This window comes from Barbatula barbatula, assembly GCF_947034865.1.
Source record: "Barbatula barbatula genome assembly, chromosome: 19".
NCBI lineage: Eukaryota > Metazoa > Chordata > Actinopteri > Cypriniformes > Nemacheilidae > Barbatula > Barbatula barbatula.
In genome coordinates, this window is record NC_136782.1 from 20,375,752 (window position 1) to 20,388,436 (window position 12,685).

The 12,685-nt window shown below is 40.1% G+C and overlaps 4 protein-coding genes across 7 annotated transcripts in view; all 4 read right to left on the bottom strand.

Annotated features, from left to right (window-relative positions):
* Nucleotides 1-11,240, bottom strand: part of grik1b (glutamate receptor, ionotropic, kainate 1b) — a 31,273-nt gene extending 20,033 nt beyond the window's left edge. For 2 of the 4 annotated variants that reach the window (XM_079481999.1, XM_079481997.1), the window contains exon 1: nucleotides 11,167-11,240. The gene's annotated coding sequence lies outside the window, so the exon portion shown is untranslated. Of the gene's footprint in view, nucleotides 1-11,157 lie in introns of all 4 variants that reach the window. The other 2 variants (XM_079481998.1, XM_079481996.1) reach the window with 2 other exon arrangements.
* Nucleotides 1,320-3,338, bottom strand: cldn8.1 (claudin 8.1). The gene has a single exon (XM_079482002.1). It carries the CDS (start codon nucleotides 3,252-3,254, stop codon nucleotides 2,436-2,438), a length of 819 nt encoding a protein of 272 aa, XP_079338128.1. The 5' UTR covers nucleotides 3,255-3,338; the 3' UTR covers nucleotides 1,320-2,435.
* Nucleotides 5,075-6,419, bottom strand: LOC306908805 (claudin-8-like). Its single transcript, XM_079482001.1, has one exon. It carries the CDS (start codon nucleotides 6,353-6,355, stop codon nucleotides 5,480-5,482), a length of 876 nt encoding a protein of 291 aa, XP_079338127.1. The 5' UTR covers nucleotides 6,356-6,419; the 3' UTR covers nucleotides 5,075-5,479.
* Nucleotides 8,457-9,004, bottom strand: LOC306908102 (claudin-8-like; the record flags this gene model as incomplete). The annotated part of the gene is given in 3 exon segments (XM_079480691.1): nucleotides 8,457-8,798; nucleotides 8,802-8,980; nucleotides 8,983-9,004. Coding segments are annotated over 3 exon segments (543 nt in total).
* Nucleotides 11,241-12,685: the final 1,445 nt, after the last annotated feature.

The following is a 12,685-nucleotide window of genomic DNA, read 5'->3' on the forward strand; positions in this document are numbered from 1 at the left end:
TGTTTCTATACATACTCTGGACTTTCCACAGACACAATGACTTGTGTAGCCCTCACTCCACAGCTAAACCGTAGTATTTCACTGCAAAAAATGACTCCCTTACTGTCCCATTTTCCGGTAAAAATTGTTGAATCAAGAAGCATCTTCTTGGCGTCTTGTTATTAGATACTAAATAGGAAGTTTCAGTGAACTTGTGCTTAAAACAAGCCCAAAAATCTCCCAATGAGGTTAGAAAAACGATCTTGAATTTAGTGACTAAAAGGTAAACCTTAATTCAAGATTAATCATTGGCAGATTTATGTGCTTGTTTTAAATTTGATGAAATTTCATATTTTTTGTCTAAAAACAAGACTTATTTTCTTTGGTCGTTTTGGTCACAGAGAAAATGCATCTTGATGCAAGACTGTCGAGCAATTCTTACTGGAAAATAAGACAGAAATACTTAAGTAAGAGAGTCATTGTTCAAAAACCTTTCTGCACTAAACACATCAGCTGATAAATGTCTTAGAAAAAGCCCTTATAAATATATTCTAAATCGTAAACATTTTGTCATGCAAATGTAAATGCCGACATCAAATACACATCTCTGAGATGTACTCGTGTACCCGAATATCATTTCATTGACGTTATATCAGGCTACACACCTCACAGAGAAATGTGCACTGCATGAGTCCTATATTTATATACAAATCTTTTTATCTATTGAGGACTATTAAATGAATTATAGTGACAGGCATATGCCTCTCACAAATAAAGCAAAAGCCATAGCGCATAGCCTCCACACAGAAGTGCTCTAGAAATACAAAAACACAACTACTGTAACATCGTACATATTTATAAAACAGGCTCAATGACGCTTATAATAGCCTCGGCGGACATGGCAACACATATGACCTCGACACGATTGATAAAAATGATCATCCTTTAACACAAGAGGGAGCAACAGTGTCACTCTGGATTCAGCGGAAGCGTCTTCATTTGAAGTACGCTGTCTGACGACTGGATTTGATTTCATTGACCTAATATGTTTTATTCAAAACATCAGATCAAGTCCATTCAGAGAGCTCGAGCAGGTCACATCTCTCTGGTCGCCACCCACGTGTTTTGCATCGACAGCCCTGATCTCAAACTATGAGAAAATGAGCTCTTAATCAAAACGCTTTCTAAAGAACTGAAATGGATCCAGACCACTCATCTTGAACGCTCTACATGGGCAGCAGCTCGAGACGTAACACACACAAGTGCTTTCCAGATAAACAATCCAGATCACAACCGATTCTTATGGAGTTTGACATTAAAATAACGTATTTTTTAGACGGAATAATATTTATTTTTACTTCTTAGTATTGAATAGATAATTGTTTAATAAACAAAATATTGCAATAGATTATTTCATCATCCACAGCAAAGCACTTGAAAATTGTGTAGGCAACATAAGAAATATATACTGTAGATTTGTCTAATTGTTTCAAATATTCAAAGCATTGTGTGTTCCATAGTAAAACAGGTCTGACTGTAATGTATCCAAAGTTATTCAGTTCCCATTTCACCAAAGCTGCTCGTCCAGTTTTCATGCATGTGGGTGTATTTTTGTGTCGGCTTCTCTTCTGTTTCCCCAACAGGATTAAGTTGAGTTTCCTGGTTCTGTTGTGCAGTACTAACATAACAAACCCTGGGTGTGTCCATACAGAGAAATCCAAGACAATAGCCGTCTTACGTTTCAAACAGTCGTTCTGTCTATCCGAAGCCGCGGGGCATAAAGATGCCAACACGGTGAGCTCAACTAAACTCACCAAATCCATCAAATAAAACACTTCAACACACCAGCACCTGTTTCCGGAAAACCTATCCTCTAAAGAAAGAAAAGGCATGTGTTAATATGAAGGGATATTCTGTATCTCGAGAAACGGATACCCAATGTTCTGACGGAATATAACAGGGTGTAGATGAAAATATTTCTCCTGAAAATGATCACTGAACAATACACCAAAAAAACAGAACAGTACTGCTTAAAAAGAGAAGGAAAGTAACATCAAACAGGTTTATTGACTCATATCACCATTTTTTAGTTTGTATTCTTCTCAGAAATATAAACACTTTCATGCCTAGTTTCTATTTTAGTCAGCTTTCAAATAATACAAAATATCCAAAGCCTAAGGTATGAACATATAATACATATCTTTAAAACAATTCTTGATCGCCGTTATTTACAGTCACAGTTCTCCAAATATCATCTTTAAAAAGCCAAAAATATAAAGAGCACAAACATCTGTCAAAACATCTCCTAGAAACGTGAAATGAAAATAGAGCGCAATCTACACAAACATTTTTATATCAAAGGAAATGTTATTTTGGCGTCTATCATTAGTCCAGAGTCTTTCGTTTCACTTTTACACACACGTCCAAACACAAACACACAAGCGTTCATAATGTCCTCAGAGGTACGCGACCGCGCTGCGGGCGGATGGATGTCTGGAGGGCTGTATGAACGACTGCTGTCTCGATGGCTGAATGAACGACTGCTGTCTGGACGTTTCATAAGACGGTTGCTGAATGAATGACGGCGGACCGGACGGATGGCTGTACACGGACCGTGGCTGAGGGTGAAAGCTCATAGGTTGAGGCTGATAGGCCACAAAGGGGGCGGCTTGTCTGTTGTAAGAATACCTCTGATCCGGGCCCTTGTCTGAAGATACGTTACAACAGGTGAATATACATCCACCGATGAATAGGAAGGCGGATGACACCCAACCGATATAAAGAGCCTCTCCGAGCTCCCTTCGTTGGGCGTCGATGAGCAAAGGGTTATAGAAGTCCTGAATGATCGTGTGACCCGTCCAGGAGACGGGAACGATGCAAGACAGGGAGCCCATGAGAATCATGCATCCCGCCGCAAGGAGGACCATACGCTTGGCTCGGTCGTTCCCTTGGATGCACGCCGTGCACTGCATACCGGCGATGGAGATCACTAAACCCAGAGCGGTCAGACCCACGGAGCAGCACATGAGCCCTCGAGCGGCTTGGAGGTCGGGGGGCAGCGCCAGCAGTGAGTCGTACACTTTACACTGCATACGGATGTTCGCCTGCCTATAGCAGTTCATCCACAAGCCCTCGTACCTGGTCTCCATCACGATGATGTTCTCGCCAATGAAAGCTGTCACGCGCCACATGGGCATTCCGGTGCTGGCCGCTGCCCCGATAAACCCTATGAGGGACACGCACATTGCCACGATCTCCAGAGCGCCGCTAGCCATGACTCCTGCTCTCCGAAAGTCAGCGAGGTGCGGATGAGAAGGTCAGAGAGCCTTCCAGCGCAAGCAACGCCCAGCACGGTTTTGCATCCCACTGGAAATGGAGCTGATAGGTGTTCACCTGTTCCCAGCCTCCTCCCTCCGGTGCGGAGGGAGGGAGAGAACAGTGGTTACTATGAAATCGAATCCCTTGTGAGTGTTTGTATGTGGTTTTGTGTGGCTCTGGGGAGGAGGAGCATGTCGTAGGGATCCTGTTAAGTAAGGAAACACATCTGAAGAGGGTTACTGAACAACCTGATGCACGCAAAACATACGGTCACACGTGACGACACTCCGCCGCCGTCAATGTTTAACACGGCCGCTGTCGTGCCTCATTAAACCGCTGTTTGAAATGTTCAGAAAAGCTTTTGGAAGTCAGCTGATTCCTTTATGTTGATGGTGTTCTTTTAGTTGACCTCAAGATTGTCTGAACGGTTTAAACGTGGTGTTTGTGAGGTCAACATGCCTTTTGAAAACAATGTGTGCAGAAACATCTTCTTTGTTATTGTGTTGTGAAACACACTAATCGTTTGTGTTAACAAAACATGCAGTGTTATGTTTGTAAGTGTTCAGACTTTCATTTTTTGACATAACTGTTGAGGGAAGAACAATACCAATAACCTAGCAACCACATAGCAACGACCGGAAAACCACCCATCACTCCCAAGAATGACATAAGTAAGGTATGATGTACAGACAGCCGGTTGTATCGCAGAAATAAGCTTATTTGGCGATAACAGCCGGCTGCTTGTACATTATCCAGATTATTATACGGCTACTTACCACGTGAGAAGAAAACTGGACATGAAATGTGATTTTGAAATATTTGATTAGCTCATTTTTACAGAATGCAGACCTTCCGTGAGGAAAAGGCGTTCACTTTAGTTATCAAGATCATAATGTCACTTTGGTTTAATCATTTGTAAATATAATGTCATATATGTTTTATAAAAGATATATTTATATTTAATTTGTCAAAAAACATGTCAACCGTGTGTTATTAGTTTTGAGAGGTTGTAATCGAACCTGCAAATGTCGCGACTGGCCAATCAGAATCAAGAACGAGCAGGGTAGTAAGTAGGTAATATTAGCACAGCCCATAAGCATGAAGCATCACAGATGAGAACTCAAACATTTCTCAAATACAGATTATTTTCCCTCTACAATATACATTCATTTTAAACCCCCATACCTTTCATGTGTTTTAACAATTGCCACATTTGTTTAATTTATATTTTAGAAGAAACATCTGAGACTTAAATGAAACACAACGGAGATCTCTTTATCTATGAGTAAAAACATTTTCACCAGAAGGGACGCACGCATCACTCACAACGATTCAGATCATGCAAAATATTGGTTGCATTAGCAGTCATGAATGCTAGAAATAGAGATCTGTTTTGAGCTCTTTAGTCAGCGGATGTGAATATTGACAATTCTGTGCGTTTAGATTATAATTTAACAATAATAGTGGATTTAGATAGTACTATTGTCAGAGGTTTCTCTCCGTCTCTTACAGTTACTGATCTCGTCTCTGATGTTGTTTGGTAAATTTGCATTGAGGGTGTGACTTTTTTTCTTTCTGGAACGTTTCCTCTGACAACAAAAGACAAACACACATGATCATTCTTCTGGAACGCAACAAAGACAAAAATCCTGAAACTAACACAGCAGGTTCTACCAGCGCCACAAAAACACACCTGAGAAACCAGCAGAACGGTGTTCAGTATGAAGAAAATGTAGAGACAGAGTTCAACTATGAAGTAACACCAGAAACTGAAGTATTCACAATATTAGTTTATTCTTATAATTCTTTTTACATTATATTAAAGTTAAACTAGTGCTTTAGAAAATGTACACATTAAACATTAAAACAAACAAAACAAATCTAAAATGATGTAACAAAGCCAACAGTTCTTACATCACACAGTTAAATGCCATGTGGAAATATCCCACATTAATAAAAAAATGTCTCCGTAGACAACTTCCTGTCTCAAGCCAAAATGTCTCTTATTTGTCTTTTAAAATACAGACAGGTCTGAACCTCTCGTGATTATACAGCAGAAAGAGAAAGGCTGTCGAAATCAGACAACATCAAATCTACACTTCACACACACAGATATCCAACAATAAAACACAATTCTCATTCATCAGGCTTGATGTACAATCCACCGTATTCTTGTTCAGTCTCAGTATCGTGGAGGGTTATAGACCATCGGTGGGGCTGGAGAATACGTGGGCTGATAGTTGTATCCAGCATACGCAGGTTGATATGTGTATCCAGGCCTGTACGAGTAGTTATACGGTGCTGATCCGGCCCGATACAGCACAGACGCCATGTCCTCTTTGTCCTGGGTCCGTGGAGCGTGTCGACAGAGAAGAATCACTCCGGCGCAGAAGAGTAAAGCCGAAGCGACCCAGCCGATATACAAGGCCTCCCCGAGCTCCCTGCGCTGGGCGTCGATCAACAGCGGGTTGTAGAAGTCCCGAATGATCACGTTAGCCGTCCAAGAGACGGGGACGATCGTGGTCAAGCATCCCAACAGAAACAAGCACCCTCCGGTCACCAAGACAATGTGCTTGGTCCTAGGACGAGAGTCCACGAGTCGCGTGCAGCGCATCCCTACGGACGACACGATGCAGGCAATGGTGGACACAGCCACGGAGGCGCACATGAGACCCCTGGCGGCCTGCAAGTCGGCCGGAAGGTACAGCAAAGAATCGTAGACTTTGCACTGCATGCGGATGTTGGCTTGCCTGTAGCAGTTCATCCACAATCCCTCCCAACGCGTCTCCATGGTGATGATGTTCTCCTCAATAAACGCCGTCACCTTCCACATGGGGAGGCCCGTGACGGCAGCGACGCCGATCAGGCCGACGAAGCCGATGATCAGAGCCACCAACTCGCAGCAGATGGCGTCCGTCCTCTTCTTCTTCTCCAGCTTCAGCTGGTCCTTGTAAGCCTCCTTTGCATCCTTCGGATCCGTGTAGCCCGTGTACACGCTGCCCCCATACGATTTGGCCAGGTAGGATTTGTCCGGGTAAGAGCCGGCAGTGTAAGACATGATTGAACGTTCCTCCGCTTGAACGCTCAACTGATCTGTCCTTCACAGACGCTGCTTCACAAACAAGACTGGAACATCCAGATGAGAAGTATTTAGAGGCAAGAAAAATGCTAATGTTATGCAATCAGACTGGTTCATCTGCTCTCTGAACATCTGATAAACACTTGCAAGAAAACTGGTGAAACTTGTTCGAAGTGACAATAGAGATCATTTTCAAAAATTGCCATTAGGTGGTTTAAAAATGGTCTTGAACAACCTTAAACGGCTTGGTTGGGTGTGCTTGACGGGGTAGGTCAGACAAAAATCTTATGATTTATTCATCCTCATGTTGTTTAAAACTGGTATATGACTCTTTCTTCGATGGAAGACATAAGTAGATATTTTGAACAATGAAAGTCAGTGGAGTTGAGTGTTGTTTGGACACCACCATTCTTCAAAATATCATCTTTTGTGTTCTGCAGAAGAAAGAACGCCATACGGGTTAACAATGATATAAGGGTGAATAAATGATGCAGTTATTTGAATTATTGAATTATTTGAAAAACAACGTACTGTAGGGAATATCTACTATACAATTCAAAAAACAGTACTCAGCAAATCTGCATATACAAACTTGTATTGCCATTGTGCTTTATCGAACAAAGAAAGAAAGAAACAGACAGAATACAGTAAAAAAATAAAGCGGATAGCAAAGTTCAGATAGTTCAAAGAAACTGATGAGAATTCAATAAAATGTGCTCAGATTGAGAGGCGAGATTACTGGGTACTTTTCTATTGTTTTTATCTCATTGTTGTCTATGAGAAACAACCAAAACACAAACAAGATTTCCTTCCCTATAGACAGCATCAAACGTATCATGCTTTTCTTTTTCATTTCTTTTGACATGACGGCTTCTTGATGTGCTAAGAGAGGTCACAGGTGTTGCAATCATTACGGAAAAAAATTTATATGAGAATATAAACATTGTTAGATTTATTTGCATACATTTCGTTGTTGTGCTGAACACTGATGAAGATATTTCAATAAAAGTTTGTTACTAAGCCGTTTGGGTCACCATTGACTCCCACAAGAAGGACAAAAGACTACTATGGGAGTAATTTTTACCGAATGAAGACCGTCATTTTTGGTCGCACTATTCCCATAGAAATGATTTTTTGAGTGTAAGATGCTGAACTAGAGCTGACGTAAAACGTTTGATTTCAGTCGGCACAACACACACGCACTGCCACCCGTCTGGAGGCTTTCATAACATGTTTATCTCATCCATCAATCACCGGTCTCAATTCAGCGTGCTTTACATCTGGTTTCACTTACAGTAAATAACAGTATGCAGGTGTTGATGAAACAGTGTTTTTTAGCATCTGAGCGTTAAGATACAAGATTTTTTCCGGCAGTTTTTCTAATCTTGTGTACATTATGTTCACATACGGATATGAAAGAAAAACTAAAAGAATACGCTTTATATACTTTTTTTATGATTTTTTGACAGTTTGTTTTTACAAAAATCTCGGACTAAGTCCTCTCTACAGTTTTTAATGTCTCAAACAGCACCAAAAGTTGCAATCAAAAGTAAGAGATCCAAACATGAATGCAAATATTGCTCATCATAAATATATTCCGTAGGAGTCAACTATCGACATTCATTCAACGTTAGATCAACGAGATCACGTTAGTAAATTATAATCTGAGACTCTATGGAGGTATAAAAAGGAACAACAACGTTTTTTTATGGGAATCAATTTCATTTTAGATCACAAAAATGTTAAATTCTACAAACATAAGTGCAACAAATTCAATATGACAATATCAGACATTATATAGTATTTAATTGGTTTATAAATCTTATTAAGCCCCCAAAGAAACTTTTTGAGAGTTTTACTATTTTGCATGAGTGGATATTTGTATGCATACAACTTCAGAAGACACAATTCTGAGACAATACAAAGCAAACCCTGAAAATAAAGTAAAGTCCAAAAGGAACCAGAGAAACGGTCACTTCTAATATGGTCAGACGTACTGACTCTGTCGGAAGAGTGTTCTTGACAACATCTCTTCTATCGTAGAAATATACTTTTTCTCTTCTTTCCTATGATGGGTAGCCTAGTGGCACAGGAGAATCACCCCCGCGACCACGAGAATAAAGAAGGTGGCAAAGCCCACATAAAGAGACTGTCCGATCTCATGTTTCTGCGACTCTATCACCGCAGGATTGTAGAAATCTCTAATGATGTTGTGTGTGGACCAGGCCACGGGGAGGAGAGCAGCCAGAGAGGCGACTATAAACAGACAACCGCCGACCACCAGGAACATGTTTTTGCCCCTGACGTCATCATGCCAACAATTTGTCCCCCTGATTCCAGACACCAGGACGGCCAGAACGACCAGCCCTATGGAAGTGCACATGAGCCCACGAGCCGCCTGGATGTCTGCTGGAAGGATGAGCTAGGAGTCGTAGACTTTACACTGCATGTTTATGTCCGCCTGCCGTATACAGGCCATCCACAGTCCCTCCCACTGCATCTTCATGACGATGAGATTTGAGCCGATGAAGGCCGTGACCCTCCACATGGACATCGCGGTGACCGCTATGGTCCCTACGAGGCCGATAACTCCCAGCACCAGGGAAGGATCTCCAGTTTACCCCTCATGATGGCGCAGCGCCGGCAGAAGTGAGGAAAATGATAGCATGCTGGTTTAAGATTATCCGTGTCTGATAGGAATGGAGGTGGGAGGGCCATCGATGCCATGATGTAACACTGATTTCTTCCAGCTGATGATAACTGGACTGTTCCTGCTCAGACATCACCTGCTATCCGCCAGAGAGGGTCAATGTGAACTAATGCACTACAAATGATTCTGTTAAGACCTACAAACGTCTTAATATTAAAGGAAAAAATGACACTCAGATGTGACTTATTTACTGTATGCTGTTCAGTAAATAAGATGTTGTGTTCTTTTGACACATAATAATACACAAAAAAAGTTAAATTTCTTTGGTTTCCCAGAAAAAAAAGTTTTTATAACAACCATTTCTTTCTACCTTTTTATTACCTAAAGCACATTTTCCTCTACAGCAAAACAGAAAGTTTCTTCAGATGTCAAAAAAGTCATCTTTGGCATGGGGAAGCACAATGTTTGTGATCCATCCATGGTCCAAAATAAACATTTTCACTAATTGTGGATTCATTTCTCAAATTTAAAACCAATAAAAGGCCAACATTGAAATATCCGTGACAAACACAAGTCACTGTGTCACAAAACACGTCAACTTATGTGTCACACAAATCACTGTACATACATGGTGTAATTTCCTTCCTCATATTTTAGTGGATTCATTAAAGAATATTATGTTAATATTGTTAATTTTGGACCCTGGATACACGTGTGACCCCAGATGTGAATAGATTTATAGACATTCTTAATGTCTAAAAATCTTTACATTATTTACATGATTCATTTCAATTTATATACAGGTCAGTTATCGCATGAACTGCATAAGCCGTTGTCCCTTTATTAAATAGGGAACAAGTTAAATAGCTGACCTCAGATACAGCACAGTCACAAGACATAGAAATAGTGAGTCAGACAAAAACTGGGCTGATCTGATCCCTCGCCACCAATTTCAGTCTGTTGTAAATAATTATGTTTAATTGAAATCCATTTACATGTATTTGACCTTAAAATGAACAGGTTTGTTTTAGATTAAATCCTATATCAAACACTAAAACCTGAAGGATTCGGACAAAAAGCTGTGCTGAGCACAGTGAGCAGTGAATTTTGTACATTTACGTTGTGAACTAACAAAGAACCGAAGATCATTTTGACCCGATCTAAAATTTCACTACAATTCTGTTTGGACGTTCACTTCATAGTCAACAGAAACCCTCAAACCTGTCTGACGGGTCAGCCCAGACGTCGTGATGTCATCAGTTTCAGGTGTAAACACACACACACACACACACACGCGCGCGCGCGCGTCAAGCCCTAGAGAGCAAGAGTCACATTTATAAGCACTTGACCAACATAAACTTTCTCTTTCAATCTTACATTTAATGCAAACACTTTTGTATGCATTGACCTTTATTGCGAAAATCATTGTACTTAGAAAAAAAGCAAACATTTTAGTTGAAATGTAGACTATTTATATATTATTAATAGATGAAAACGGGAGCTTTTTATGTTTTTTTACGTTTTTGCGCCCCCTTGCGCCTGACGTAACAAGACTGTCCCAAAAAGTACCAAAAGTGTATTTATTGTGGATATCGTGGTGGTATATTCCACGTTGAGTTATCGTGTATAAAGTTACTATAGTTTAGGAAAATAATTTATATTTACTGTGATATCTTTTACTACCATATTTAAACGTAAACGTCTATTGTTTCACATCTTCAATATGTGCTAATCTCCACAAAGAATAAAACAGAAAGGAATAATACTAATACTTGATAACATGTACAAATATACATCTATAAAAAGTAAAAATGTCTTTGAATGTCATTTGGAGTGATTTAACTGCGTGCGTGCGTGCGTGCGTGCGTGCGTGCGTAAACATTGTAGGTAATGATGTTAGCCATTCAATCATTATTATTAGACTGTTGGTTACTTAAAACAAAAATATAACCCAATTGTATTTATGAAATATGTCTGACCATCACCTACAAACTCATTTGCTTTAGTTTGCAAAACATGCGCAAGCGATGCTGAATTTGGACAAACGTTAGCTAATGTAAGACGGCAATTGCGATTGAGATGAACATTGAATGAATTGTTGCAGTTTAGCACACAAGCAAAAATAAAGCACAGAAAATACCTTCACTGGATCACAAGCACAGCAGCTGCGCTTCTCCATTCAAAATAAAGCAAACCTCGTGTGAGGGCTACCGCGCATGCGCAGAATGCCATCGAGACTAAAACGGGCTGTTATTCTTTTCCCCTAAGCAACTGATTTAAACTGATAAATGAAATTAAACATAATTTTTACTTAACTTTTGAGGTTTAGGGGGTTGAGATGACAGATGGGAACTAAAAAGGTAGATTTAGTAGTTTGCAAGGTACAATTATAAATGTGTGCCAGCCTGTTGGAGCAGTGGTCAGCGCTGTTGGGTCATGGTTGTTGGATATTCATCGTTTTTTCCTATTAAACACAAGGAAACCTTATCTGACAGTAACATTCTTAGTTGTAAGAAATGCGTTCCTCCTAGTATAATCACAAAATGTACCGAACATCTCAAAACCAACGTTGTGTGTTAATAAGTGTGTACATTTAAGACATGCATGAACTTTCTAAATGTTAAAACACAGGATCTGAAAGTAAGCTTATCAGCTATCAGAATGCGTTTCCCCTGTTGTGATGGACAAAATGATTCATTGAAATGTACAAATACAAACAAACGAAGAAGTGTGGTTGAATAGTAGATCGCGGATAGCATGTTGGAGTTTGGAATCCTGTCTGATATTTTTCCAATTGAACACATAACCTTTTCTAACAGTATCATTCTTAGTTGTCAGGATGCGTTCCCCTGCTTTGATGGACGCATTAGGTGATGGAAAGATACAAGAAAGGCGACTGTGCAAAAGACCATGTTGTAGCCTGTGCTAGTTTTTTACAGAAAAGAATGGAGGGGTCCACACTCACCACCAAACGAAAAAATAATAGGCAAAAGCTATATTTGTAGCCATAAGGTGGTTAATCTATATTAATGTATGCAATATACCATATACTGAAAGCAGCTCTCTTTCACTGCAGAAGATGATGATGATGTGTGCTTGTTTGTGTGTGCAGTGTTATGATATCACCCCGGCCGGAGGAGAGGAACTCTTTCATCATCAGTTCATATATCACAGGCGGTCAGAGCTTTGACAGATTGACTGCTTCTCTCATATTTCACTCGTAGCTTCAGAATTTCCCCTGCAGGGCTTTCACTCATTCAGGCTGTAAAACTCAAACTCTGATTGACTGTTATGAAGGGCACGACCACAAAAACAAGATCCAAACGCATATTTTAACGCTGATGGAAATGAGGTGACTGTAAACACAGCATCCCCCCCCCCAAAAGGATGGTTGTGAAGAATTAAAATGCAATATCAAACCACGTAGAGGCGTCTATGAACTATTTTTGTATAGACGCCATTTCTCAAAACTAATTTTTATGAGCTATATTGGTTCGAAAACCAGCTGGTTTTAGTGTTGTGATGGTGGTTTTTGAAACGTTTCTTTAAAAAGTGAGCTTGCTCTTATTTAAAAATTTAAACGCATTGATATTCAGACTACTGTGGCATAAGAGTCCTGATTCTTTATAGACTTTAAATAAAACACAGGGTCCTGGCTT